Raw genomic sequence first — 23,719 nt, 5'->3', positions numbered from 1 at the left:
TCAGGCAGAGCTGCACCCAACATAAAACTCCCCTTTGCCTCTTGTGCATTCATCACTGCAGTGACCTTTTCCTTTTGTGTGAGGTGAAGGGACAAATGCTTCTACAGACCCCTCAGGCATTATGTAATATACAAGTTCATACTCTTACCTCAAAACAAATGTCAGATTTTTCAAAGAGAGATTTATATTTCCTCTTCAAAAAAAAAATTGAAATGCGCCAAAGCTGCACACACAGATCCCTGTGGAAGCCCGCCGTGTTCCCGCTCTCTCTGTCATTCTCGGCAGTGACTTTTGTTTAACTTTAAAGTCCGCCAAGCTGTGCAGGAGTATCCCCTCCTGACAGCACTGCAAGCTGAGAAACATCCCCGTCTCTATCCTGCACACAAACAACTCACCTCAAATCACCATCAAAGTGCTGGCCTGGCTTAGCAAATATAAATTTCAGAGGGAAAAAAAACTGCAAAAATAAATTTCCTTGATTTGTTTTTCCTTCCCACTCATGAAACTGACCAGTGTTTCTGACAGGAATTCGATTGCACAGTGACACCTTTTATCCTGGTGGTTTAACGCACTGCCGCATCCTAAAGAAGCACTGCAGGAAGCAACTTCATCTCAGCCCTACTGTAATGAAGGTTGTTGTTTAATTTAAAGAGAAAAAAAAGCCTAAAGGGGAAGTTGGAAACATAAGTCACCCAATAATTTCTGCAGCAGTAGTGACATTTGTGCTGACACACTCACTGTGACCTTTACAGGTAATTGGCTTTTTTTTCTCTCTTTACATTAACATGAAAATGGCCACTATGTGATTTAGTACATCAATGTATATCTTGGTGCCTTTAAAGAGTAACTTAACCCTAAATCCACTGTTTGGAGTCAGTAAATTGCATGCAGAGTAACTGTATTACACTATTGATCGTGAACAGTCACTAGGCTCAACTAACAGGGGACACACATGCAGGAGAGTAAAGGAGAGGAGAGCTTTTTTTTCATTTACATTGATAATGTCGTTGATAATTGTAAACATAAATATGTACATTGTAAGCAGAACATCAACCGAAGGTCTTAAATCTATGTTTAGACTGGCAGACCCTGTAGACTGAACTCAAAAAAGATTAAAATAAGGTGCCTTTAGGTCCTTATCTATTCAGTTGACATCCAATCTGTAAGTTTGTCTTTAGTGACAACTATGAAAAGTTGTTCTGCTGTGCAAACTCAACTGCAACAACAACAATTATCTCGCAAAAACTTTTTGGAAGTCAGATGAGAGACACCAGCTGCCGTGGCAAATTATAGAAAATATAAAGACACACATCCTGACACAAGCTCGATAAGTCAATGTATTTTTGCTGACAGAATATTGACACAGACTTCCCTCAACAGAAGCCATGCACAAAGCCAGGAGGCTGGGAGTAATGGCGAGGAACGCAAACCTATCATTAACTGCTGCCGTCGGTGCTGGATTGTCATCTGCGACTCCTGCGATAGATTCCTCAGCGAAAAAGGCTGACATCACTGTTCAAGCACACACACAGCGAATATAGATCATAGATTTTCCCTTAGAGTGTCGAAACTCAGCTTCAGCTCGTCTTCCATCAATAAGCCTTTTTTGGTTTTTCCTCACATACTCTACTGACATGCATTAGCACCTCTCACAACTTTCCTCTGTTAGTTCAGTTTTTATTATTATAGGGGTGTTTGGGTGTACTTGTTGTAACAGCGTCAGTCAAATTGTCAGTACAACACCAGTAATTATCATCATATGCATCCACCATCAGTTCATGACCCCCATAGTTCATTTTTACAACTTTGTTTACACTTTACAGCCAATAATCTAGCAATGCTTCAGTCCTTAGCTCTTACGACAAAACAAGCAGGATTTAGAGAAAAGTCAGGCAAATAATTTTTAGTAATAAATAATATTTTGAGTAATATAACCCAATTTCTTATCCCTTTATGCATCTAGTGACAAACATATCCAGTTTTATCCCATGTAAAGATGCATACTGTCATCTGCAAAATCATTATCATCTACTGTATAGTATCAACTGTACTCTGCATCGCTATGCGTTATCAACGATATTGCACTGTTTACTGAAAATCAATACTTGTCTGCATCAATACTCTGTGTAAGGCACCTGGCAATAGCAAAAAACAAAGTGTGGATTAAGCACTATGCTAATATGCTACGCAATGCACACCTCCGCAGACAGGAAGCCCAGTAATCGAAACTCATTTACTTCCATTAACAAATAATCAGACAGCAACAGGCTTATTTGTATAAATTAAGCTGCAGTTAGTCTTTACACGACCTGCTGTATAAGTACGAACTGTGTAACCGTGTCGAAACCAGCCCCCTCTGCTCCAAACGGACACCCATTTACTATCATTTTAGCATGTGTCAAATCAGCCAGTAGATTTGAAAAAAAACTCCGTTCTCTGAAGTCCAGTCTGAAAATAAATGGTTTCAGGAACCTTTCTGGAGCGTTTAGCTCTGAGAGCAGATGCTTCTCGTCAACTGCATCTGGTCAACACCTTTGAGACCCCTGTAGAGAGAAGATCTTTTACATCTCTCGCCCTGGTTGGACATCAGCTCAGCCAACCGGAGATTATAAGAGAGGACAGGAAATCAATACTTCTAGGAACAGAAAAGAGTGAATAGGTATAGGAAGTTATCTCTACACTTTCGGTGGGTTCACCACTGAGGAAAAGACATCGTTGATGAGTCACATTGCAGTATTTTGGACTTAAATACATTCGATTAACCTGAACAGAAAACCTGATCTGAATGGGTGATTGGCACAACTTACCGTATGCCATGTCACAAATAAGAGGCATATTTCTTCTGATTCATTGAGTTTTATTTCAAGTCCACATGAGTTACCCCGCAGGGGTCACCCTGCATGCCAAAACAACTGTCCAAAACCAAAATGTAATAATAATAATAATAACCTTGCATATCGGTGCTTTCCACAGTGCTTTGAGAGAGCCGCGTGGCCTCTCGTCATCAGCATCGATAACATTGTGTAATTCTACACGACTAATTATATTAATCTCTTTCAAAATGCATTCATTTGTTCATGCAGACTGTAACATCAGTCAACTTAGAGATCTATAATACCATTTTTAAACATCAGACAATGTCATTCTAAACTGTTGCATTCGCCGAATTCTCTGTCTGAACTTTTAGCGGGCAGACGAATCGATACAGGGCATTACTTTGAAAAACATTAACATTATGGCCTCCTACATGCATCACTGCAGTTTTCTCAAGCAGAAAATGGGCTTTCAAACCTCTGAGCAAGGTTCAGATAATTCCCTTTAGGTTTCCTGGTTTTAGCGATGCTGTATATTTCACAAGCTATTCCCAAGTAGTAAAAAAAACTAAAAAAAACAAAAAAGGTTCATGGCCATGATATTTCTCTGTTAAACTGCAGGAGGAAGACGGTGTAGGGAGGGAGGGACAGTGATGGAGCACTCTGCCCTGAGAGGCACGGAGTGACTTGCAGTCATAAAGGGAGCAACACTCAGTGAAATGGCAGTAATCTTATTTTGCTGCGCCGTTTTCACAAGTGTCATTATCGTACACCTCTATGTCCTGGAGACTGGAGGCATCTGTATCGTCCCCTGCGCTGCTCTCACTGTTCCTGAAGGCGATACTTCCTATAAAGGGGTACACACTCTCCGTGAACAGGTCTCTGATGTTATAATAAGGGAGCTCTGGGTCTTCTCTTTCAGGCTTAGTGATACACTGTCCCTCCATGGCTTTGTTTCTTTGATAGTACTTTGAAAACTTATTGAAGATGATGGTGATGGGCAGAGCCACCACTAACAGGCCACAGACGATACACAAGGTGGCCACTATCTTCCCCGCCAGGGTCACCGGGCAGGTGTCGCCATAGCCAACTGTGGTCATGGTGATTGTTGCCCACCACCAGCCTGAAGGGATGGTCCCTAAATCGGTGTCGTCCTCTTCTTTCTCTGCAAAGTAGATAAGGGCAGAAAAGATTGAGATGCCCACCGAGAGGAAGAGAAGGAGCAGGCCCACCTCGTGGTAGCTGTGGCGGACGGTGGCGCCCAGTGCCCGCAGGCCAATGGAGTGGCGAGCCAGTTTGAGGATTCGGAGAACCCTCATGAGGCGCAGAACCTGCACCACCTTCCCCACGTTTTGTATGTCCTCGTTCTCCTCTGCCGCCTCCTCGTCTGCTGTCTCCAGAGCTAAAGTGGCATAAAATGGCAAAATTGAGGCAACGTCGATGATGTTTAATGGGTTTCCAAGGAACTTCCTACGAGAGGGTGCAACAATCAGCCTGATGATGAACTCTGCAGAGAAACAGGCAATGCAGATCTCCTCCAGGATGGTGAGCACAGGGTCCTCGATGGGTCTCTCATTGTCGTCCATTTGCTGAAACTCAGGCATGCTGTGGACACACATGGCAATGATAGAGGTCAACACCACGCTGAGAGAGGCCACGGCGATGATCTTTGATGCTGTCGAATGACCCGGATCCTCCAGACGGAGCCAAACATAGCTCCTCACCTCTCCACACCAGGCACCTTTAAACTTGGCCAGGTCTTTGTCGAGAGCAGAGAGCTCCTCAAAGGAAGAGTCTATGCTCGGCTGCTGCTGGTCGTCGCTCCTGGTGTCCCAGTCTCCGTCCTCGATGTACTCCTTCCTCTCATGGTACCAGTAGCTACAGCAGGGGCTCAGGTGGAGCTCCTGGATGCCCCAGTACTCGATCTCCTGGCTAAAGGAAAAGACGCACACCTCCTCCATCATGTGGATCCGTCCCGTGTGGTAGAAGTTGAGCACGCAGAGGAAAACTCGGGGATTCCTGTCGAAGTAGTACTCCTTTTCGGTCGGGCTGTAGTCATCACACAGCTCCAGGATGGCTGCCTCACTTTGGCAGCGCAGCAGACGAGCCAGGCGTGTGTGAGGGAAGCGGAGCAGCATGTCCGGATCCACTTTGTGTCGTTCCCCTCCCACGTTGAGGTGGACCTGGTCCTCCTCTTTCCCCCGCGGGTGGAGGATTTGCCCATACCCCATGGTCCTGACGATACATAGAGACATTAAGACGATGAATCAAGCCTGTCAGTTTAATAGATTTTTTTTGTGACTACTAAATACCCTACAAGCCAACACAGGCAGGAAACATTTATGTGGAGAATTGTCTATCAAGACATACTTGACTGCATTGTTTGAAGAACACATTAGTTCTCTGAAAGAAAAAAATCAATACAGCACACACAGGAAATGGCTTGAGCTGGAGGGAGTGAAGAGGCGTGAGGTACTGTCACTTCTTTGAAGGCTCAGATACAGGATTATCACCAGAAGAATCAAATTACTGAGAGGACTAGTCTAACTCAGAGGAAATGAGAGGCAACAAGTTGAAACTGAACCCACACGACATTTCAAGCAATTATTAAAGCCAACCATTGTTTTCCAACATGATTAAATTATCAGATTGTTCTGTGTGTATTTTCTTCTTGAAATTCTGAGCAACGTGCTGGTTTGCCTTCAGATTGCTGACCTTTGCGTGAGATCAACAACCAAATCCTATTTGTAAATAAGTTAATTACTTTTAATTTGACTTAATTTGAATGCAAAACGTAAGGTTGACACGTACCTGTACTTGGAGCCTTTGTTTCCATGAAAATAACTTTTATTCGGCTGGTTTGGTTGTCACATTCCGGGAAAACGCCGCACACAGCAGGTCGGTGGAGGGAGTGCGGTGCGGCTGCAGCTTCACGGCCGGGACAAGAGGAGCTGGAGGCGGGACAGCAGAGCGGCGGCAGTCTGTTCCCTTTTACAGGGAACAGGGAGGGGCGAGAGAGGAGGAGGAGAGGGGAGGAGGAGGGGGGAGAAAGGGAGGGATATACACAGATGCAGGAACACCCAGCGGGATATTACTGTAATAATACATAGTCTCTGTTTTATGGCATTTTATTAATGATGTGATGGAAACTGTAGTTCTGCTCTCACATTCATTTTCCAGGATGTATTTTGAGGTCATGGGACTTTCCTCTGCACTTGCAATAATTCTATGCATGTTTATTATCACTTGTTTTAATTGCACTTGGTTTGTATCTGTGTGAAATTGCTTCAACTAAATGCAGCTGATCACAGCTTGTCTGCAGGGTGGAGGGACCGAAGTGAGTAAAAAATCACACCCTGACATTTCAATCCTCTGTGAGAAAGCACTGCTGGCAGGCTGACTGCCAAACCAGCCAGTGACACTGTATTTGGCAGCAAAGGGGAAATACAACATATTTTTAGAATGGGAACAGATTATTTAAAAAAAAAAAAAAAAAGGCTGTTGTTAGTGCAACAGTTTAAAATACATTTGTTACCTCAATAAAAAAATATCATCAGTATCTCCCAGATGTGCTGCCTGCAACATATAACCAGTTATTCTTCCTTAAAGCACCAAATAAGTCATCACAAGCGACTCGGGGCAGGACCCAGAGCCACAGAGTCATTGCTATAAAGTTGTTTTAGGTCATTTCCCTAAATTGGACATTTGTTACAAGTGCTTTAAATTTGCACCTCTTCAATACAGTGTCAAGTGAAGCCCGATCTTGTGGTCTTGTATTGTGAAGGGGCCCTGAGGGGTTAATTATTAATCAGTCAACATAAGATTATTTATCTCTCGATAAACATTGAATCATTAAGCTATTTGTCAAGCAACAACCCCATTATCTCTCTCCAACTCTACAGCTGTGACAACTTGCTGCTCCTCTTTATATTATTTGATAGTAACAAAAAAAAGAGTTTTGCACCCCAACAGGTTGGTGGTCACAGTGGAAAGATGTCAGATCTTCCTTTCAGTGGTGAAGGTGGAGACGTTTTGGATGAGGGCAGGAGACTTTTATTGATCAGTATATGTAAGTTGTTGTTTTTAATTTTTTTAAAGTCTACAGTGACACCTCATTATTTGATCCATTTTGCACTACCATTCTTACTTTTCAGTTTTTTTTTTTTAAATTAAAGTTAAAACATAAAGGTCACCGGATGTTGCCATGACTCAGTATTTAAGACAATGACCATGGACCACAATGTCCCTTATTTAAGTCTAGCTGGGGACTTGCTGTCATCCCTCTACAGGTGCTACCTAGTCAAGCAATAAAATGGTAAAATGCATTATTTAAAAATAAGCTTACAAATGTTAAGCATTTGTTCCACATTTCCTTTTCAGTCTTCATACCAAAGTCAAGTAGAACAAATGAAATCAGCCTCTTTGCAGTGCATGTTGAGTCTCTGTTGAGGCCACATTACAAGACTCTGGTCCACACAATTATCCCCATCAGGCTGTAATAGGATCCACCTGTGTGTGCTTGTATTTGTTGAACAGGAGCCGCCCTCAGCCCACCCACAGGGTTGGCCCACCACAAACTTCATTAAAAACTGCAAAAAACAGGGACTCGGAGGTTACCATTTTCCCACTTCTTGTGCCATGGGTCGTTTGGTTGGATTGGGGTTGGTAGTTTTGATTTTATTCCGTTGCTTTCGCTCAGAATTTCAGATTTTTCCTGCTCCTCTGAAAATGATTCAATCTCTTTCAGATGGCTCATTGTCCTGATAGTGGTTGTAAATGTTGAGGCTCAAAAGAAGACCTCTATAAGTGAGTTTTTGATGTGATTCCTTCCTAAACATGGTGCCTCTTATATGATTACAGCATGATTTCAGTTGTATGACTGCTAATATAAATGTTGAATCCTAGCTATCAGCTCAAAATGCCTGGGGAACATCATGCGTGTGGATGTTGGTCCACTTGGAGGAAATCTTCTTGAAATTGCTGCTGTAATTAGTAAGCTGACATTTATGAATTCTTTTTTTTTTTTTTTTTGGTTTTACTTGGTCTCACTTTTTGTCTTGTCGTCTTTTCCTCCTCAGATAACTCTGCCATCCCTCTCACACAAAGTTTAGCCTCTCAGTGTGGCTTCAACATGAAGGTGGACCAGCTTGGAAACACCATGATTTATGCCTCCCTTCAAAACTGCTTTGCTCAGAATGTGGTGAGGAGACTGGAGATATTGCTTTGCAGAGCTGTGCCAAATGTTTTATTTATTTTCTATGTGGTGATCATTTCATGTCTAATTTTTGGTGTGTTTGCAGGGCGATAAAGCATTCACAACAATATTAAACCTTCGGCTGCACGGGAACTGGATGGCTGAAGACGAGCTGTACCAGGTGGCCGAAACCTGCCACTACACTACCTGGGCCTCGAGGGAAATTGTCTGTAACCCCAACTATATGGAGGCAAGTGAATGCAACAGGACTCTCAGAGGTCATGTTCCGGTCTATATGATAAGTAGCTTGATGTCAGGCATGAGCATCAAGGCTGGTACATTTGACGTCGCTGCAGAGGGGAAGAGATTGATCATCACTTATGGAGTGCCCTCATTTCTAGGTGTCTGTGAAAAGGGCAGCTCCAGATGATTATATCCTCCCTGAACATCCCGTCCCAGGGGCTAATTCAAGGTTTGGTGATCCTCGACGAGCTGCTGAGGTTTGAGCCCATTTAGCCCTTTTTTGGGAAAAAAACATTCTGGAAAAGTCACTTTTTTTTTTTTTTTTGTATTCAATGGCTTGTCTTTATTTGCCTTGCAGAAGCAGCCCATAGACGCAGGATTCAGAATCGCAACGCTTGTGTTCTTTACGCCTGAGGAGAAGATCATGACGGTGGATGAGGCCCACAGAAGTGGTTATGGGATAGCAAACACTGCTACAAGGCTGTTTCTGAGGAGTCCAAAGAATTCACCTGAAACATACACCCAGAATGTGAGTGGAGTGCAGTTCACTACATTTCACACAAGCCCTGACTTAATAACTTGCCCCTCAGGTAGGCTCTAGTTAAATTACTTGCAGCCCATTAGATAACTCACCACTTGCTTACACCTGCAGCCAGTAAACTATTGGATTTACGTCAGATAATGTAATCAGACCTCCTTGTTGAATGAATTGCTATGTCTGAAATCTAGTTGGCCCATTTATATGTATTGGTATTTTTTCTTATGTACATCCCCATTATGTCGAGTTACACTCATCCTTAGTCATCAGATTCTTTCCAACAGTGTGTGAATATCCATCCATTCAAGGCATTAAATGAACTAAATATTTCTTCACAATGATCTTTACTTGTAGGTAGCAGGGATTCCCATGACTGTCTTCAAAACCCTGACTGTGTTTAAAAAGAAGTGGCTGGTGACTCAAATCGACGCTGCAGCTGCTTGTCCAACAGTTGAGGGTAATGAGCTGCATGTTTAGAGACCAGTCTTAAGTGTGTTCTCTGGAAATTGGAGGGGTTGTAGCAACTGGGATGGTGTTTAGTCACCAATTGAACCCGCACACAGTCGCTTTTTTATAGGCTTATATTATCAAAATACTATATTCAAATTTGAATACCATAAGTCAACAACTTTTTTTTTTTTTTTTTTTTTTTTTTTTTTTTTTTAAATCCTGTAACTTTTCTGAGGAAGGGGGACTTGCTTGTATCTATGCCTTCAGCGTTTCTAAAATATTGGCTATGGCCCTGACTGAGTCGTTAAATGCGCCCAATGTCTGGTTGTTCTAAGTACTGTGTGTTGTGGCTTTTGTGTACAGGTGGTGTTTCCTTCACTCCAAACACAATCAGCTGGTTCCTGCCCAAGCACATCGACCCTCTGATTGCCTCCAGACAGTTTCGGCTGTTGGAGGTGCACATGGGCATCGATGGCAAGAGGCTCAACCCTGCTGAGATCGCTGCCAGAGGATACTCTCTGTCTGTCAGTGACATGCACATCGTCGTTGAAATTCCTGTTGGGGCAGTTGGTGGCTACTTTAAGGTCAGTGGCACAGACCTTATATTTTCTTTTGAAAGTATATGAATGACTGTTTTTATTGTATCATGCATATGACTGTATCCAGTCTGCACGGACATGCAAGACATCATAAATTTACAAGCCAGATCCAGAATGCATAAATGTTCACTACAAAAGTCCAAAAACAGAAGTTTCAAAAACTTTCAGATTTTGAGGCTTTTTATTTTCTACAACTGACACTGACAAAAACGTAACGTGTAACAGTAGAGAAATCGGTATGTACTCATTAAATAAAACATATTGCTGTTTCTTCAGGCTTTTGAGACAATCAAACTTAAACATGCCAACTCTAAATTGCTCCCAATTCTTTTTGCCCATTAGAATATTTCAGGATTTTGTCACTATCTGAGAACTAATTCTTAAATCATTAGTTTGTATGGTACAAAAGAGGAAGAAAAAGTTTCCACTTCTGAGTTTCAGTTCTTTGCGAGTTAAACTTCAGCATTAAGAAGAATAACAGCTCTGTGTAACCAAAGATCTTTTGGCTTCTGGATGAGGAAGACAAGAGCCAAACTCCTGTTTTATAGTGTGTGTCATTCAGGGAAGGCCTAACTGAGAATATTTTGATTTTTGCAGAGTCACATTCAGGACAATCATTACCTCACTTCTTACATGATTGAGCCGATGCTCGAGCTGCTCTGGACTGAAGACACCACTCACGAGGACACACGATACAAAGTCCTCCTCCCCATCGCCACACCCTTACTGTCTCACCCTCTGCAAGTTATTGACAGTGAGTCTTACTATCTTGGTGCTCTGTGACGTTTAAAATGTATCACAAGATGCCGTCATTCCTCTCAACTTGTGCCCCACAGACACTGTTCCACAGGAGCGGGTATTTAAGGTGCTGCTCGGCCCTGTCGGCTCTGATGTGGCACTAATGAACATCACCTTCCCCTATGAGGTTTTGTCCGTGGTAGACTGCAACATCAGAGGCTTTAATGTCCTGGAGCACATGTCCCCTAATGGCAGCACCAAGGTCTTCACACTTGAGGTGCCCTTCACGGACCGCGTTGTACTACAAATGGTGAGCCTCACACTCAGCTCTGGGGAATGAGAGGCTGCGGTTTGGCTGCTAATCTGTCTGCATTTCCCAACAGAGCGAGATGGAGACAATGGTCTACTCTCTTCACCTGACCTTTGGCTTGCTGGTCCTGCCACATCTTGCTCCATTTTCTCTCACTGCTTATCTGGAGGCTAAAGTAGTGGGTATGTACTTGGGATATAAATGATAACAAAATGGGCTCAAGAGGAATTGAATATCAGTCTAAAATGCTAATGTAATCAGCACACGAGACCAAAAGCAAGTGAATACTGCAACTTAAATAGAAGTTGTCTGTAACTTGACTGTAAACAAAGCTAGATTTCTGTAGTTTTTGATTAATTGGTGTAAAAGTAAAACTACAAATTTTCCCTTTCTCTGCAGCTCCCCCTTCTGTGTCTGGTGGCTGTGATTATCAAAACTTCTACATCCATGTGAAATATGGGACCCACGGCTTCAACTTTCAGACCATAGTGGGAAAGCGGATATTGACCCCAGCCCTGGCTCAGCATTACGGCTACACAGAGAATGGAACACACTTCAGCCTTGCAGTCCCGTTTTCAGACCCTGGCGTTGTGTTAGAAGTATGATCAGATTGGCCACAATAGTGAAAATTATCATAATTCATATGTGGAACTTTTTTTTTGATTATGCTTTGTTTCTGACAACTTCTCAGGCTGTTGAGTCGTCATCCATCAGGACCCGACTCGATGTGGTTCTGAGGAATCTGCAAACCAACAAAAACCTCAAAGAATTCTCTGTGGCTTGCAATTTCTTCTCAACACTCATTGGTTGGTTTTTGGTGAAAGTAAGCATTTCTAATTCTGTCTGACAAAACGGCCAACTCATACAGATGTCTGACCCTCTGCTTTCAGAGTGTTTTCCCAACGGAACCATGACGGCTCTGGCTATGAAACTGGAGTCGGTTCCCAGTCTGAACCCCAGTCAGCTGACCCTGAGGGACCCCACCTGTGGGCCCTTCTACAGCGACGACCACTACGCCTACTTTGTCTTCACTGGGAACTCCTGCGGGACGACCAGAAAGGTAGCAAGCTGCTGAATGTTGACCTGATGCAGACTGGGATTAATTTAACTTGAGAAGTTAAGGTTTCCTTTTTTTCTTAGTTTTTGCCCAATATGATGCTATATGAAAATGAGATCTCTCTGCCATATGAAGGGAAAATGGACTCAGAGACTGACGAGCCAGAGTACGAGTGAGTGTCTTCAAAAAGCATTTCTTTATCTTTTGTGATTGGAAACTTGACTTCATTTTGGACTGTCAAGATGTCACCAAAGGCTGGTGACTTGCTAAAACTAATGCGTGAGTGTCAAAACTGACTTGTTAGACCAACTAACTACATTTTTCTCATGGGCTGTCCCTCTTCAGATTAAAGGTCTCTTGTTATTATGACATCAACAAAACCCACGCTGTGGCCTTCCACACCAGACCTCGCAGGAGTGAGCCGTATGCTAAAAATGCAAGAGGCGAGCTGCAAGTTGCATTGAGACTTGCTTTGGGTAAGGGGAGCTCTGAGCACACTGCATTATTTTCACAAAGTTTAAGTCAGAAGGCAATCCCACAAATTGATCTTGGTGAGTTTTGACAGAGTCCATTGACACTAATCATTTTAGTGACCAACTTGGCAGGTGAGACGAAGAGGGCAATTTACCTTCAGGTTAAATTCACTCATTTGTATTGTGTGCAGTCCTGTTCCTGAGTCTGTCTCCTCTCTTAGATGACTCCTTCAGCGTGTTTCACCAAGCTGAGGACTACCCTGTAGCAAAGTACCTACAGCAGCCGCTCTATGTTGAGGTGCAGCTGATGGAGTTTACAAACCCCCGAGTATCACTGGAGCTGGAGAACTGCTGGGCGACGCTGGATGACGACAGGACGTCCCAGCCCAGATGGAACCTCGTCATCAATGGGTAATTCTTTTTTTCTTAAATCTTGGCCAAACCTGAGCAACGAGACAAGATTGAAATGTATTTTTATCCCTTTCAGCTGTGTAAACCCAGTGGACCCGTACCAGGTGATCTTCCACCCTGTTTGGGCCGACGCCAGAGTTCAGTATCCTTCTCACTTTAAGCGCTTTGAGGTGCAGATGTTTGCCTTTGCTGAAGACAAAGATAATTTGAGTCACCAGGTAATTATTTTTTTGTATACATTTGCTTCAGATATGAATTTGCTTACCAATCTGTAAACCCCAAGTCCAACAGTCAAATCTCTATCTTGTAGCTCTTTGTCCACTGTGACGTGGTGATCTGTGACGCCAGGAATCCACTGGGTGGAGCTTGTAGTGGGCAGTGTTCAAACCAGGACATTGGAGTCAAAGGTAAAACATCTTGCTCTCTGAGGAAACAAATGACTTGTAAAGTGGTTAAAACTTAGATTTTGTATCTTCCACAGGTCAAAGGCGTGCTGCTTCAGATGGCCTCAGTTTCAAAAGTGTATCATCAGGACTCATTCTTATTACATAATCCTAATAAAATATTTTAAACAGAAATTTTCACTCTTCTTGGAAACGAGTTCAATTTGTAGATGTGACTTATTGGTGCTTTCAAGTTTTTCCTGCTAACTGTTTTTCTATGGTTAAGATAATTGGTGGTGTGACCCTATAGATTTATTTTCCCAAAGGGCATTTTTGTCTGAGTTTGTGATCCATGATTACACTGTACATCAATGTGTTCAGTCCATTCATCTTTATCAAACATTCTGGAGTCTCTACATGAACGGTCGACCAAAGAGTCACAAGCAATGACTAAGATGCACTAATTAGACTTGCCCCTCTGCTGAAGTGACCCCTGTTTGCCCTTTCAGTAAATAACTTGGCCTCCTAAATATAACAGTTTAGGCACAAAATGGAATTAATACTTAATGGGGATGTATTGCTCAAACAAATGAAGGGAACACTTAATCATCACAGTATAACAGTCAATTAAACTGCAGGGATATCAATCTGTCCCGTTAAGAAAAAGTGAGTAAGGGAATGGTTTTACAGGTGGTGGCAACAGACAATTGCTCTCTTTATCCTTCCTGACTGATTCCTTTTTGCTAATGTTCTTGTCACTACTAGTAGCATGAAGCACAGGTAGTCCAGCTCCTCCAGGATGGCACATCTGTACAGAGATGGGCTGTTACAAGCAGAGAGCTGGACAGGGCCGTAGAAGGGCATCAACCCAGCAGCAGATCTGGTATCTGCTCCTTTTGTGCGAGGAGGAACGGGAGCACTGCCGGAGCCCTACAAAATGACCTCCAGGCAACTAGTGTGCATGTTTCTGTCCAGACAAACTCCATGAAGGTGGCACGAGGGCCTGATGTCCACCAGTGGGACCTTTGTCACAGCCCAGCACCATGCAGCTCGATTGGCGTTTGCCAGAGAACACCAGAATGGGCAGGTCTGCCATTGACGCCCCGTTCTCACAGATGATAGCAGGTTCACACTAAGCACATGTGACAGACGTGAAAGAGTCTGGAGACACTGGTGAACGTTATGCTGCCTGTAACATCATCCAGCATGACCGGTTTGGCAGTGGGTCAGTGATGGTCCGGCATATGCTTGGAGGGTCGCACAGACCTTCATGTGCTCGCCAATGGTACCCTGACTGCTGTTAGGTACTGTGATGAAATCCTCAGAGCCATTGTCAGATGTTACGCTGGTGTAGTGGGCCCTGGTGCCTGGCCTCACGTGGCTAGAGTGTGTAGGCAGTTCCTGGATGATTAAGGCATCGATGCCATTGACTGGCCCTCATGTTCCCCAGACCTGAATCCATTTGAGAATCTCTGGCACTGTCCAGGAGCTCACTGATGCCCTGATCCAGGTCTGGGAGGAGATCCTCCAGGACGCCATCCGCTGTCTCATGATGTCCGTAGGGAATACAGGCACGTAGGTGCAATACACACTGAGTCACCATGATGAAATCACAAGTTGGATCAGCCTGTGATTCAAATGTTTCACTTTGATTTTTGGTGTGTGATTTTGAATCCAGCCCTCAATTGGTTGGTGGTTTTGGTTTCCATTGACCATTATGTCATTTTGTTCTCAATAAATTACAATAAAGATTTTGAACTTAATAAATAAATTCTAGATTTTTACAATGTGATTTTAGAGTGAATCAGTGTTCAGATTTGGAAATGTGCCTTCAGTCTAAATGTAAGGATTAAATCAAAGGACACTGAACATTACACCCTCACTCCCTATCCAGTATTTTATAAATGAAATGGCCTGTACTGTACCTGGCAAAATGCCTGTGCATGCATCAGCATAACCAGGACAGTTTCTGGAAGACTGTTTCCAAGTTTAATTCCGAGAGCACTGGCAATGAAATTCAGTTCATTGTATAGAAGTGGAGTCATGAGAAAACCTGGCAACATAACCACACAGCTGCAAGCCACTGTGCTAGTGAGAAATGCATTTGCTTTCTGTTGAAATTATAGTTTTGCAACACAACATCTGGACCAGTCTAATAAATCACTTTACACCATATTTTAGATTTTGTAAAGTTGCAGCTTTGTTCAATGAGTGTGTACTTCAGGTTAAGACTCCTTTTTAAAGAGGAGAAACTCCAAAGACCAGGTTTATGGGACAACTGGATGAGCCACTACAACTACAAAAGGGCATCTATATCATAGCAACATTAATCGGAGCAAACAATTTATAAAATTGCTTCGTGCAGCTCCAAGTGTATTTGTCTGTGTACAAGAGTCAGCCTTTGTTGATCTGGCCAGTTTAACACCTCTCCCAAAAAGGAATGCAGGTTAGAGTACTAGAGGTCATGCAGAATGACCTTAAGGTAGGTTGGAAAGCAAAGGACACAGGTGGTCTTTTAGGGGGGAGAAAAGTCACAACAAGTTTGTTAGATAAGAAAATTTGTTTATTTAGAAATTCAACTGAGCATTTAATAGGAGGATTGGTCCAGAGGAGAGCCGCCTTGAGTCTGTACTTCTTCGTGCTGGAAACAAGACAAGTTGAGTTTACCAACTACACATATAGGCTGTGCTTGAAATTGCATACCAATATACTGCCTACTAGATGAGCCATTAAATCATTAGACAGTTAATGAGATGTACCTAAGCAACATGTCTGTTAAACTGCAAGTCAAGCTCATAGCACACAAGTTTGTGCAGATAAGGCATTATGCCACTAAAATGCACACTGCGCAATTAACACTGCATATACAATTGGATATCATACTTTGCATCACTAGTATGTCATTCTAAACTTTTAACACTTCCATTTTGTCCCTTACCCTTTTTTAGGCCTCCCTTTATCCCTTGTCTGGAGTTACTCATGCCTGCAGGATGCACACACTGGCCTCTGCAGGCACCGTCTGCTTGGCTGTTGGTGTCACAAATCACTGCGTCACAGTGGATGTAAATCTGTGGACAGACAAGAGGCTTTAATACGCTGGACTACATGCAGATGGCCCATGTGCTGTGGCCATAGATGCCTCATTTACCTCGTCTTTCAGAATCTCTTCATCTTTAGTGAAGGTGAACATCTTCACAGAGAAGCGTTTGAAGTGGGATGGGACTGCAACCCTGGCATCACTCACAACATGGTGGAAGATGGTCATGTAGCCGTCATCATGGTTTTCACATCTAGTAACAGAACATAGTCTTATTTCTGAGTGCATTATAGCAGCCTTCAAAATTCAAGTTAGGAATGTAGTTTTGAAGTTGCAGATTCTTTATCAAAACACAAGTGACAAATCTTAAGCCATTTAGACCAGTTGAGAATTTGATTCCTTCAATGCCACAAAGTGAAGGTTTGGTGGAACATGCTGTATTACCCATCCACAATGATGTCCCAGCTTGGCAGAGAGGTCCTGTCCTCATGGAGGGTTGCCCAACAGTTCTCCAAGATGAGCTCCAAGTGAGGGTCAAGAGACTGCATCAGCTCCACCTCAAAATACACAGGCTGCCTCAGGAATCTCACTACTGGATAATCTTCTGCTTTGTAAAAAGACTCGTATGATGAATCTGGCAGAGAAAAGTCCCATTAGAGAAAAATGCATTGACATGCCAACAAGTTATGTCCATTTAGTAAAAAGGAACCTTACCTAGGGCTAGCTGCATTTGCACCATCAGCTGTCCTAAGCCAATCTCTGCTGTGGGATTATAGCTTCTTGGTTTATAGCTGAATGCAACAGACTGAGTGTCGTTGACCACATAGTAGCAGGAAACGGTTTGTCTAAGAGGAGATTCAAAGAGAAAAGTAGTTAACCTTAAATCACTTACAGGATTTGATATCAGGATAAAAGATTGATGAGCTGTCCTACTTGTAGTCAGGATCAATGGGTGATGTGTGGGCTGCTCCTTCGTCGTTCTCATAATGCAGGCCAATCTCATTTTGATACAGCATATAGTGGTCAAAGAACTAAAGAGAAAAGACAGGCGGCATTGAACAATGGCACTCATTTCTAGACTGGGGTGGGGGCATTAAACTTACCGTTCTAGTGGTCCCGCAGGAGTCGACACTGAAAGAGAAATATGCAAAGCGATCGTCGCTGAATGCCGGTTTGCAGGACTGGTCCTTTAGAGTCAGCCAGCTTGGGTTCAGATTGCGCACCGATTGCACCTTCACAGCCAAAGCAGTCACTGTTCCATTGGGGTAGCACTCTGAAAGTAGAAGATGCAATAAAGAAGAGATCCTGTATGCAAAATAATGCTACAATTTTTATATCTTACTGGTTGTCATCAAGGGGAAGTTGCAGGCCAGGTAGAGATCAGCCAGTGCCCAGCTGTTGATGGGATCATATAGGAGCAGGTCAAGTCTGGCTCTGACAGAATCTGAGGTTATGATCTGGAAAACAGAAAGGAGAGTTAACTGGGTGCTTAACCATGTGATTTATGGAGAGATTTTGCAGTTTGACATACCTCGAATTCCGTGTCCATGGAGTTGTATGGCACAGCGATGCTGAAGTGTGTGCTGTTTTCTTGGAAACTGTAGCCCTCAGCCAGCTCAGGAGTCAACTGTCGAGGTCCAACCAAGGTCTGGAAATTTCTTTGAGTCCCATATTTCACACTTGCGTAAAACTGGCTCTGATCACATGTTCCAGTGATTGTGGGCAACACTAAATGCCGAACGGAATAAACCATTTAGCTGTGTAGTGCTCCCATGTGTTCTAAGTGAGAAAGCTATGCAGCTCATTTAATTTCATTCTGGAAAAGCAGCCATTATGAACACCACCACAAATCAAGATCTCACCAACATCCTGCAGAGATGCCTGCAACTCCACTGGGTGGGCAAATGGGGTTTCCTCAGGCAGGATGATAAACCCAAAGATCAGAGGCAGGAAGTAGACAGTGACCAGTGGTTCAGGGTTCTGCAGAGGTCAGTCAGTTTTATCATAGGCAGCACAGACAAGCTGGTTACACAGTTGGTAGTCAATTCACCTACATGTTCCAGAACGGCATCGGTATCAAAGGGCACTTGCAGAGAGAAGCTCTTGCTTCCATTGGGAAATCTGTGCTCCTGGACAGTGTAGCCTCTGGCATTGCACTCCTCAATAGTGAGAACCTCAGAAAGAGTGATGTTCCTCAGCTCCACATCATGTAAGAAGGTTCCCAAGTTAACACTAAACACCCTGGCCTCTGGAACAGTATCTGAGAAGAAAGCAGCATGGTTACACCTTCTCCTCCGCCTGAACTTAAAGATGCTTCTAGCAGAAAATGGGAATTACCATCTCGGACATGGGGCAGTTGAGGCATCAGAGGGGTGGTAATGGGGAACAAAACCTTGTATCTGGTTTCATCTTGGGTGTTGTCAGCCCTCCACAGTACCTCAAGCATGGGCTCCACAGTGTACGTGATGTGGTACTGGTAATCTGGGGCATGGCTCTGCAATTATTGATGGCATTTTAATAAAACATGCAAATGGACCAGTGACCAGAGTCTTGCATATCCAATGCAGAGAATTCCCAACCTTGTAGTAACCATCAGGTGAGCCCAGTGGGATCTCAACAACGATGTGGAAGTCTGTGGTAGATAGAGTGTACCCCCGTGCAGCCATCTCAGATTTAGCCAGCCTCTGTCCACTGATGCCCATGTGCATCTCTAGGACTTTAAAGCTGCCATCTATGAGGGGTGTCACGCGGCGAGGTATGTGCCAGGAGATTACATCGTCCTGGAAGAGGACGCCACCTGGTAATTGTAAGGAAGCTGTTAAGTGTGAGACAAATGCTGTGCATTCACTGAAATCCACTGATTGCTCAAGACTAACCTGTGGGACAAGCAGCTGCCAAGTTCACAACACTCAGACCATGTGGTGCCTTATAGTAAGCGCTCACCCTGAAGACTTCCATTGGGATTCCAGCCACCTAAAGAAAGAGGGTGCATTGTCATTTACAAGGAGGAAAAGAAATTAATGAAGCTGACGGACTGTGCTGCTTACATCCTCTGCATAAGTCTCAGCTGTATTGTATGGGCTTCGCATAACCAGACGATTTGAGGTCATCATGGCACCATAACCAGCTTGTTCAGCCTCCCTCAGCACCATCGATACTGGTTCTGGAGTGTAAAATGTCACCTTCCAGATACCCTGTGCTGAGCCAGAGGCCTATAAGGAAAAAAGAAAAACCATTGAGTCTAATTTCTTCCATTGAAGGGGATGCAAAGTTATACAGTGTGTAATCAAAATAGAGGCAATGGAAGTTTTACATCAGGAATGGTGTTGATCTTAGAGTTGTCCTCCTTAGCTTGAGCGTCAGGTGTAGCCATGTAGTTTGACACCTAAACACATGAGAAATTGATTTTAATCATGCCCCTCACACTCAGGTTGTTAGAGCCATCAGTGTAAAGTGACCTACTTCCATGTAGTTCCTGTCGCAGAGAATCTCTCTAGAGGCCCACTGAGTGTAGCTGCAGGTCTGCGTCACATCATGACTAACCACATCTGATGGGCTCTGGCTGTACATTTGGAGTCTCAAACCAATGTTAAATGTTGTATCTTCCTACAAATATAAGAAAAATGTGCATGAGGATAAGGAAATTTTGCTCATCTGAAGTAGATTTAAGTTTGTTTAAGTCATTTCTGGCCTGTCGAGTTTTATCCTTGTAAAATTTCAACCCATTGAGCCAAGGAAATAACAGCAAATAAGGGGTTTTACACCCATCCTCTTCACAAGAGAATGATATGCAGCCTATATTAAAAAAAAAAAAAAACACACAACACATAAAGGGAGACTATAAAATGTGCAATGAAAACACTGATTTGGTTGGTCTTCCAGGAGGAGATATAGTATATTTAATATAAATTGGGCAATATATGGAGCATACCAGGTGCTTTATAGCACTATAAACTCCAGGGGAAATAAAAAGCCAAAGTAACTTCAGCTCATCATACTTTGTTGTCCACATAGCAGGCCATCAGGGAGGTGTAGATTCTGGTGTTACCCCACGGGTCAGACTCCATGCTGTATCCACACTGGGCAGCCAAGCTGGGAGTTAACGCAATGTGCTCAGTGCCATCTGGAGTGGGGGCAAACATGACAGGGATCACATCTCCCACCGATGATCCAGCCATTGCTCATTAGCAGAGTTTATACTCACTGATGGCTTCCACCTCAAGCTGGTTCCCCACTGCTAGAGCTTTGTCCAATGACAGCCTCATTAGATTACCCACACAGTCTGACCTCAAACCACTGCCTGTTAAAAGAGAAGGCTTGTGAGGAGGGAAACCAGTTTTTAAGAAGGTGATAAGTGATTTCATACAAACAAAGGCTTACTTGACTGCAAATTGAGCTTCACATTTGGCCTTGCTTGACCCAAGAGGATTACTGCAGCCATCAAGTTCCATAACAAACTTGAAATAAAAAAAAGAACACATGATTTAGAGACAGCAGCAAACAGCCAACAGACACTTAAAGAGGAACCGTGAAAACGTACTCACATGTTCTCAAGCCTCCGCATGTTGCAGTCCAAACTCAGCCAAACAAACAAAACAATAAACTACAGGAATCCAACCACTATCAGACCTTGGCACTGCAAACCCCAGCAGCCCCCACCAGCAAACCAACTCTGATGTGAAAGTGGTGGACTGCTTTACTGAGCCGCCACCAGCTGTTTTATACATCAGCTGATCACCACTCACAGGTGAAACACATCAGTGAATCTCCACCCACCTCAGACAGGGAGATTTACATGTGCCTGTGTTTGCCATGAAAACACAGAAATATCTCAGTATGTGCAGAATGAATAACGTTCATCGGTAGTTTGATTCAAATAATTTATTGTTCACTGTTAAAAGATATCTACATTTGTGTTGTGGTGTTAGAAATATATATATATTTGAATTATTCAAGATGTCCACACAATTAAAACCTTATAGAGAGACTTCAGGTGTGCCTGAGCTTCATTTCAAGACAAAACATGTTTCTCCTTTGCAGCCTACTTGATCATGGTTTGTTTATAGTCACAAAACCTCCTCCTAGTATCTTTTTTTTACTGACAGTGAGACACGAGCTCAATGCTCCACCTGCGGCGCCTGGGTTGACCGGTCTGCCCGGCCCACACACAGATTTACTTACCTCTCATTTATGAGGCCATTACAACGTTTCCAACTGGAAGAGTCTTGAGTCAGCACAGAAAAGGAATTATATATTATAAGCACTGTGATTTTCAGCCGTGACATTGCTCGTCCAGATTACTTTATGCTGGCTGTGTTTCACATTTGGATTCATTAGAATGTGCACATCTTGAAATTATAAAACTGTTCATCATCATATTTAATAATATATATTAATTTGTTGTATGACAACTGTACAAATATTTCAGTAAATTGACAACACTGCTGTTCACAGTTTCTGCAGCTAACAGATTTGATGATATTTAGAGCGTGTACTCTCTGCACTTAATGAGTCAGAATCCCCTGTTCATCTTGTGCTGCTGGTCCAGAAGTGTCTGCTGCAGGCTCACTTTGGCATCTTCAAAATCTGGATTGAGCTTTAATGCTTGCTGGAAGTCACTCTTGGCATCATCAAAAAAACCTGTAAGATAATATAAAATGTAAATAAATATGTCAAACTGGCTTGACGAGAGTCAGCAGTTATATTTTTCTGGGCAGCATGAGCACAAGCGAGTACACAGCTCCCTCTGGTGTTTCAGGGAAAAACCCACCTGTGATCACACCACAGGTGAAAAACACAGTTACAGACTTTAAAACTAATTTCTGATCCATATTAAAGGATCAGAAACAAAAGCTGGTTGACTCTGTGGGGAGATACAGTTGTTAAAAAACAAGATAGATTTTGATGAAAATGCAGAAGTATTGTGCAACAGGGTGTGTGCGGAAGGCCTGTTTGTCAAAGGAAGGTTTCTTAATGCTGATAAAACTTGTGTTTTCATTTTATAAAACATACACTGAGGCAATGTTTTTCCATTGGTTTGTTTACTTATCTCAGTGTCTAATGTGTTAATGGCCATCCACTGTTACTTGAGTTCACTGTTCTTCCTTCAGATTCCCAGTACAGACAACTAATTTTATCTCCAATGCAATCATATCACTAAGAATGTGTCTTTGTCATTTGATAATGGCTAAACTGAGCTATTAAGGGCTAGACTTACAGACAGGTGACAGATTAAAGGAGAAAAATCACAACATAAGGTGTCTTGTTAAGGTGCTGGGTCATCATGAGACTGCAGATCAGTTCCAACAAGTCTTTGTAACTCTATAAGAGGGACGAACACCACACAACATATTCCTTCATTGGCTGTGATGAACTCACCCCCAGGTGTTTACTTGGGTTGAGAGTTGGTGACTGAAAAGGCCGTAGCATGTGATTAAAATCATTTTCATGGTGAACATCTGCACCGTGTGTTTCTTCACTGATTTATTCAGTTTTTTGCCCTTTCATTTCTTACCTAGATGGATTTATGATTGTCTTTTCACCATCCAACTGGAATTTCATTCACTTTATTATATTTTTTTACCCTGGACTTGAATTAGTCTTTATTTTATTTATTTCATACTTCAATGAATTAATAAATGCATTTTGTAGCAGGAAGTCATTTGGCTCTGTCAGGCTTGCAGGTGACAGACAGTGAGTGTTAATATCTTTACCTAGTCTGTAGTGGATCAGTCCTCTGTTATAGAAAGGTGTTTCAAACTGGTCGTCAGTCTGAATGGCGGAGGTGTAGTCCTCCACTGCTTCATCAAAGTCCACCCGGAGGTACTTTATCTGCCCGCGGTTGTTATAAGCAGTGGCTAAGTTACTAGCTTCACATTGCCTGTGGAAATATGACACAGTTAACTCTGACAGCAAATGCAATAAACCAAAGTCAGAGAAACAGAACTGACGTTAGCTAGCTAACGGTTAGCGAAAAGCAGGTCACAGAATGTGACGAGTGACACAATTCATTGTAACACCAGTAGCTCCACAACAGTGGCTGAATGTGAGCTCGTTTAACTTCTCCAAAAACAGACAAACAATACCTGGACTGTGAGCAGGAGGAGATAAACTTCGTGTACAGTTCCTCTGCCTGTTTGTAATTCTGCCTTTTAAACTCAGACTGAGCATTTTCAAGTATTTGGGTAACATTTTCCTCCATGATGATTGTTAAGGGTTGTTTTTCCTGGTTTTCCAACTGCGGATATGACGACACTGAGGAGAATGTCCAATCAGATTTCAGCGCGTCTATTTGGGCGGGGCTTATCGGCCACCGCTAAAGTCGAATGTGTTTACAGGAAATTATAAACTAAATTGTTTTATTAATTTGATATTAAAAATGAACAACTTACATTTTATTAAATTTTTCAATTGTATCTCATATAACTTACCACTTTGATTTTATTTACTTATATTAGATATAATTCATACTCA

At 42.8% G+C, this 23,719-nt stretch overlaps 4 protein-coding genes across 4 annotated transcripts; 1 reads left to right on the top strand and 3 right to left on the bottom strand.

The window, feature by feature from the left end:
• Window positions 1–2,945: 2,945 nt before the first annotated feature.
• Window positions 2,946–5,673, bottom strand: LOC139218015 (delayed-rectifier potassium channel regulatory subunit KCNS3-like). The gene is made up of 2 exons (XM_070849541.1): window positions 5,625–5,673; window positions 2,946–5,048 (listed from the first exon to the last, which is right to left on the bottom strand). Exon 2 carries the CDS (start codon window positions 5,042–5,044, stop codon window positions 3,545–3,547), a length of 1,500 nt encoding a protein of 499 aa, XP_070705642.1. The 5' UTR covers window positions 5,045–5,048; window positions 5,625–5,673; the 3' UTR covers window positions 2,946–3,544.
• Window positions 5,674–7,441: 1,768 nt separating this feature from the next.
• On the top strand, window positions 7,442–13,378 carry LOC139217805 (uncharacterized). The gene is made up of 21 exons (XM_070849263.1): window positions 7,442–7,474; window positions 7,561–7,619; window positions 7,719–7,805; window positions 7,892–8,013; window positions 8,114–8,257; window positions 8,409–8,507; window positions 8,609–8,779; window positions 9,143–9,245; window positions 9,602–9,822; window positions 10,435–10,591; window positions 10,674–10,885; window positions 10,959–11,067; window positions 11,255–11,484; window positions 11,577–11,691; window positions 11,776–11,945; window positions 12,026–12,114; window positions 12,288–12,418; window positions 12,637–12,826; window positions 12,903–13,044; window positions 13,137–13,233; window positions 13,308–13,378. Exons 1-21 carry the CDS (start codon window positions 7,452–7,454, stop codon window positions 13,376–13,378), a joined length of 2,742 nt encoding a protein of 913 aa, XP_070705364.1. The 5' UTR covers window positions 7,442–7,451.
• A 2,372-nt stretch (window positions 13,379–15,750) lies between these two features.
• Window positions 15,751–20,891, bottom strand: zpax1 (zona pellucida protein AX 1). Its single transcript, XM_070849098.1, has 21 exons — window positions 20,791–20,891; window positions 20,627–20,703; window positions 20,451–20,546; window positions 20,245–20,369; window positions 19,709–19,852; window positions 19,560–19,631; window positions 19,294–19,458; window positions 19,123–19,219; window positions 18,826–19,043; window positions 18,584–18,740; window positions 18,301–18,506; window positions 18,109–18,226; window positions 17,778–17,974; window positions 17,589–17,703; window positions 17,350–17,519; window positions 17,180–17,277; window positions 16,961–17,091; window positions 16,691–16,880; window positions 16,358–16,499; window positions 16,148–16,277; window positions 15,751–15,850 (listed from the first exon to the last, which is right to left on the bottom strand). The coding sequence occupies exons 1-21, from the start codon at window positions 20,808–20,810 to the stop codon at window positions 15,777–15,779; spliced, it is 2,742 nt and encodes a 913-aa protein (XP_070705199.1). The 5' UTR covers window positions 20,811–20,891; the 3' UTR covers window positions 15,751–15,776.
• Window positions 20,892–21,141: 250 nt separating this feature from the next.
• ttc32 (tetratricopeptide repeat domain 32) lies at window positions 21,142–23,474 on the bottom strand. Its single transcript, XM_070849602.1, has 3 exons — window positions 23,332–23,474; window positions 22,960–23,126; window positions 21,142–21,886 (listed from the first exon to the last, which is right to left on the bottom strand). Exons 1-3 carry the CDS (start codon window positions 23,445–23,447, stop codon window positions 21,759–21,761), a joined length of 411 nt encoding a protein of 136 aa, XP_070705703.1. The 5' UTR covers window positions 23,448–23,474; the 3' UTR covers window positions 21,142–21,758.
• Between the last annotated feature and the right edge of the window lie 245 nt (window positions 23,475–23,719).

Source organism: Pempheris klunzingeri, chromosome 18, assembly GCF_042242105.1.
Source record: "Pempheris klunzingeri isolate RE-2024b chromosome 18, fPemKlu1.hap1, whole genome shotgun sequence".
In the NCBI taxonomy this organism is placed as follows: Eukaryota; Metazoa; Chordata; class Actinopteri; order Acropomatiformes; family Pempheridae; genus Pempheris; species Pempheris klunzingeri.
This window is presented reverse-complemented; position numbering and strand designations above follow the sequence as displayed.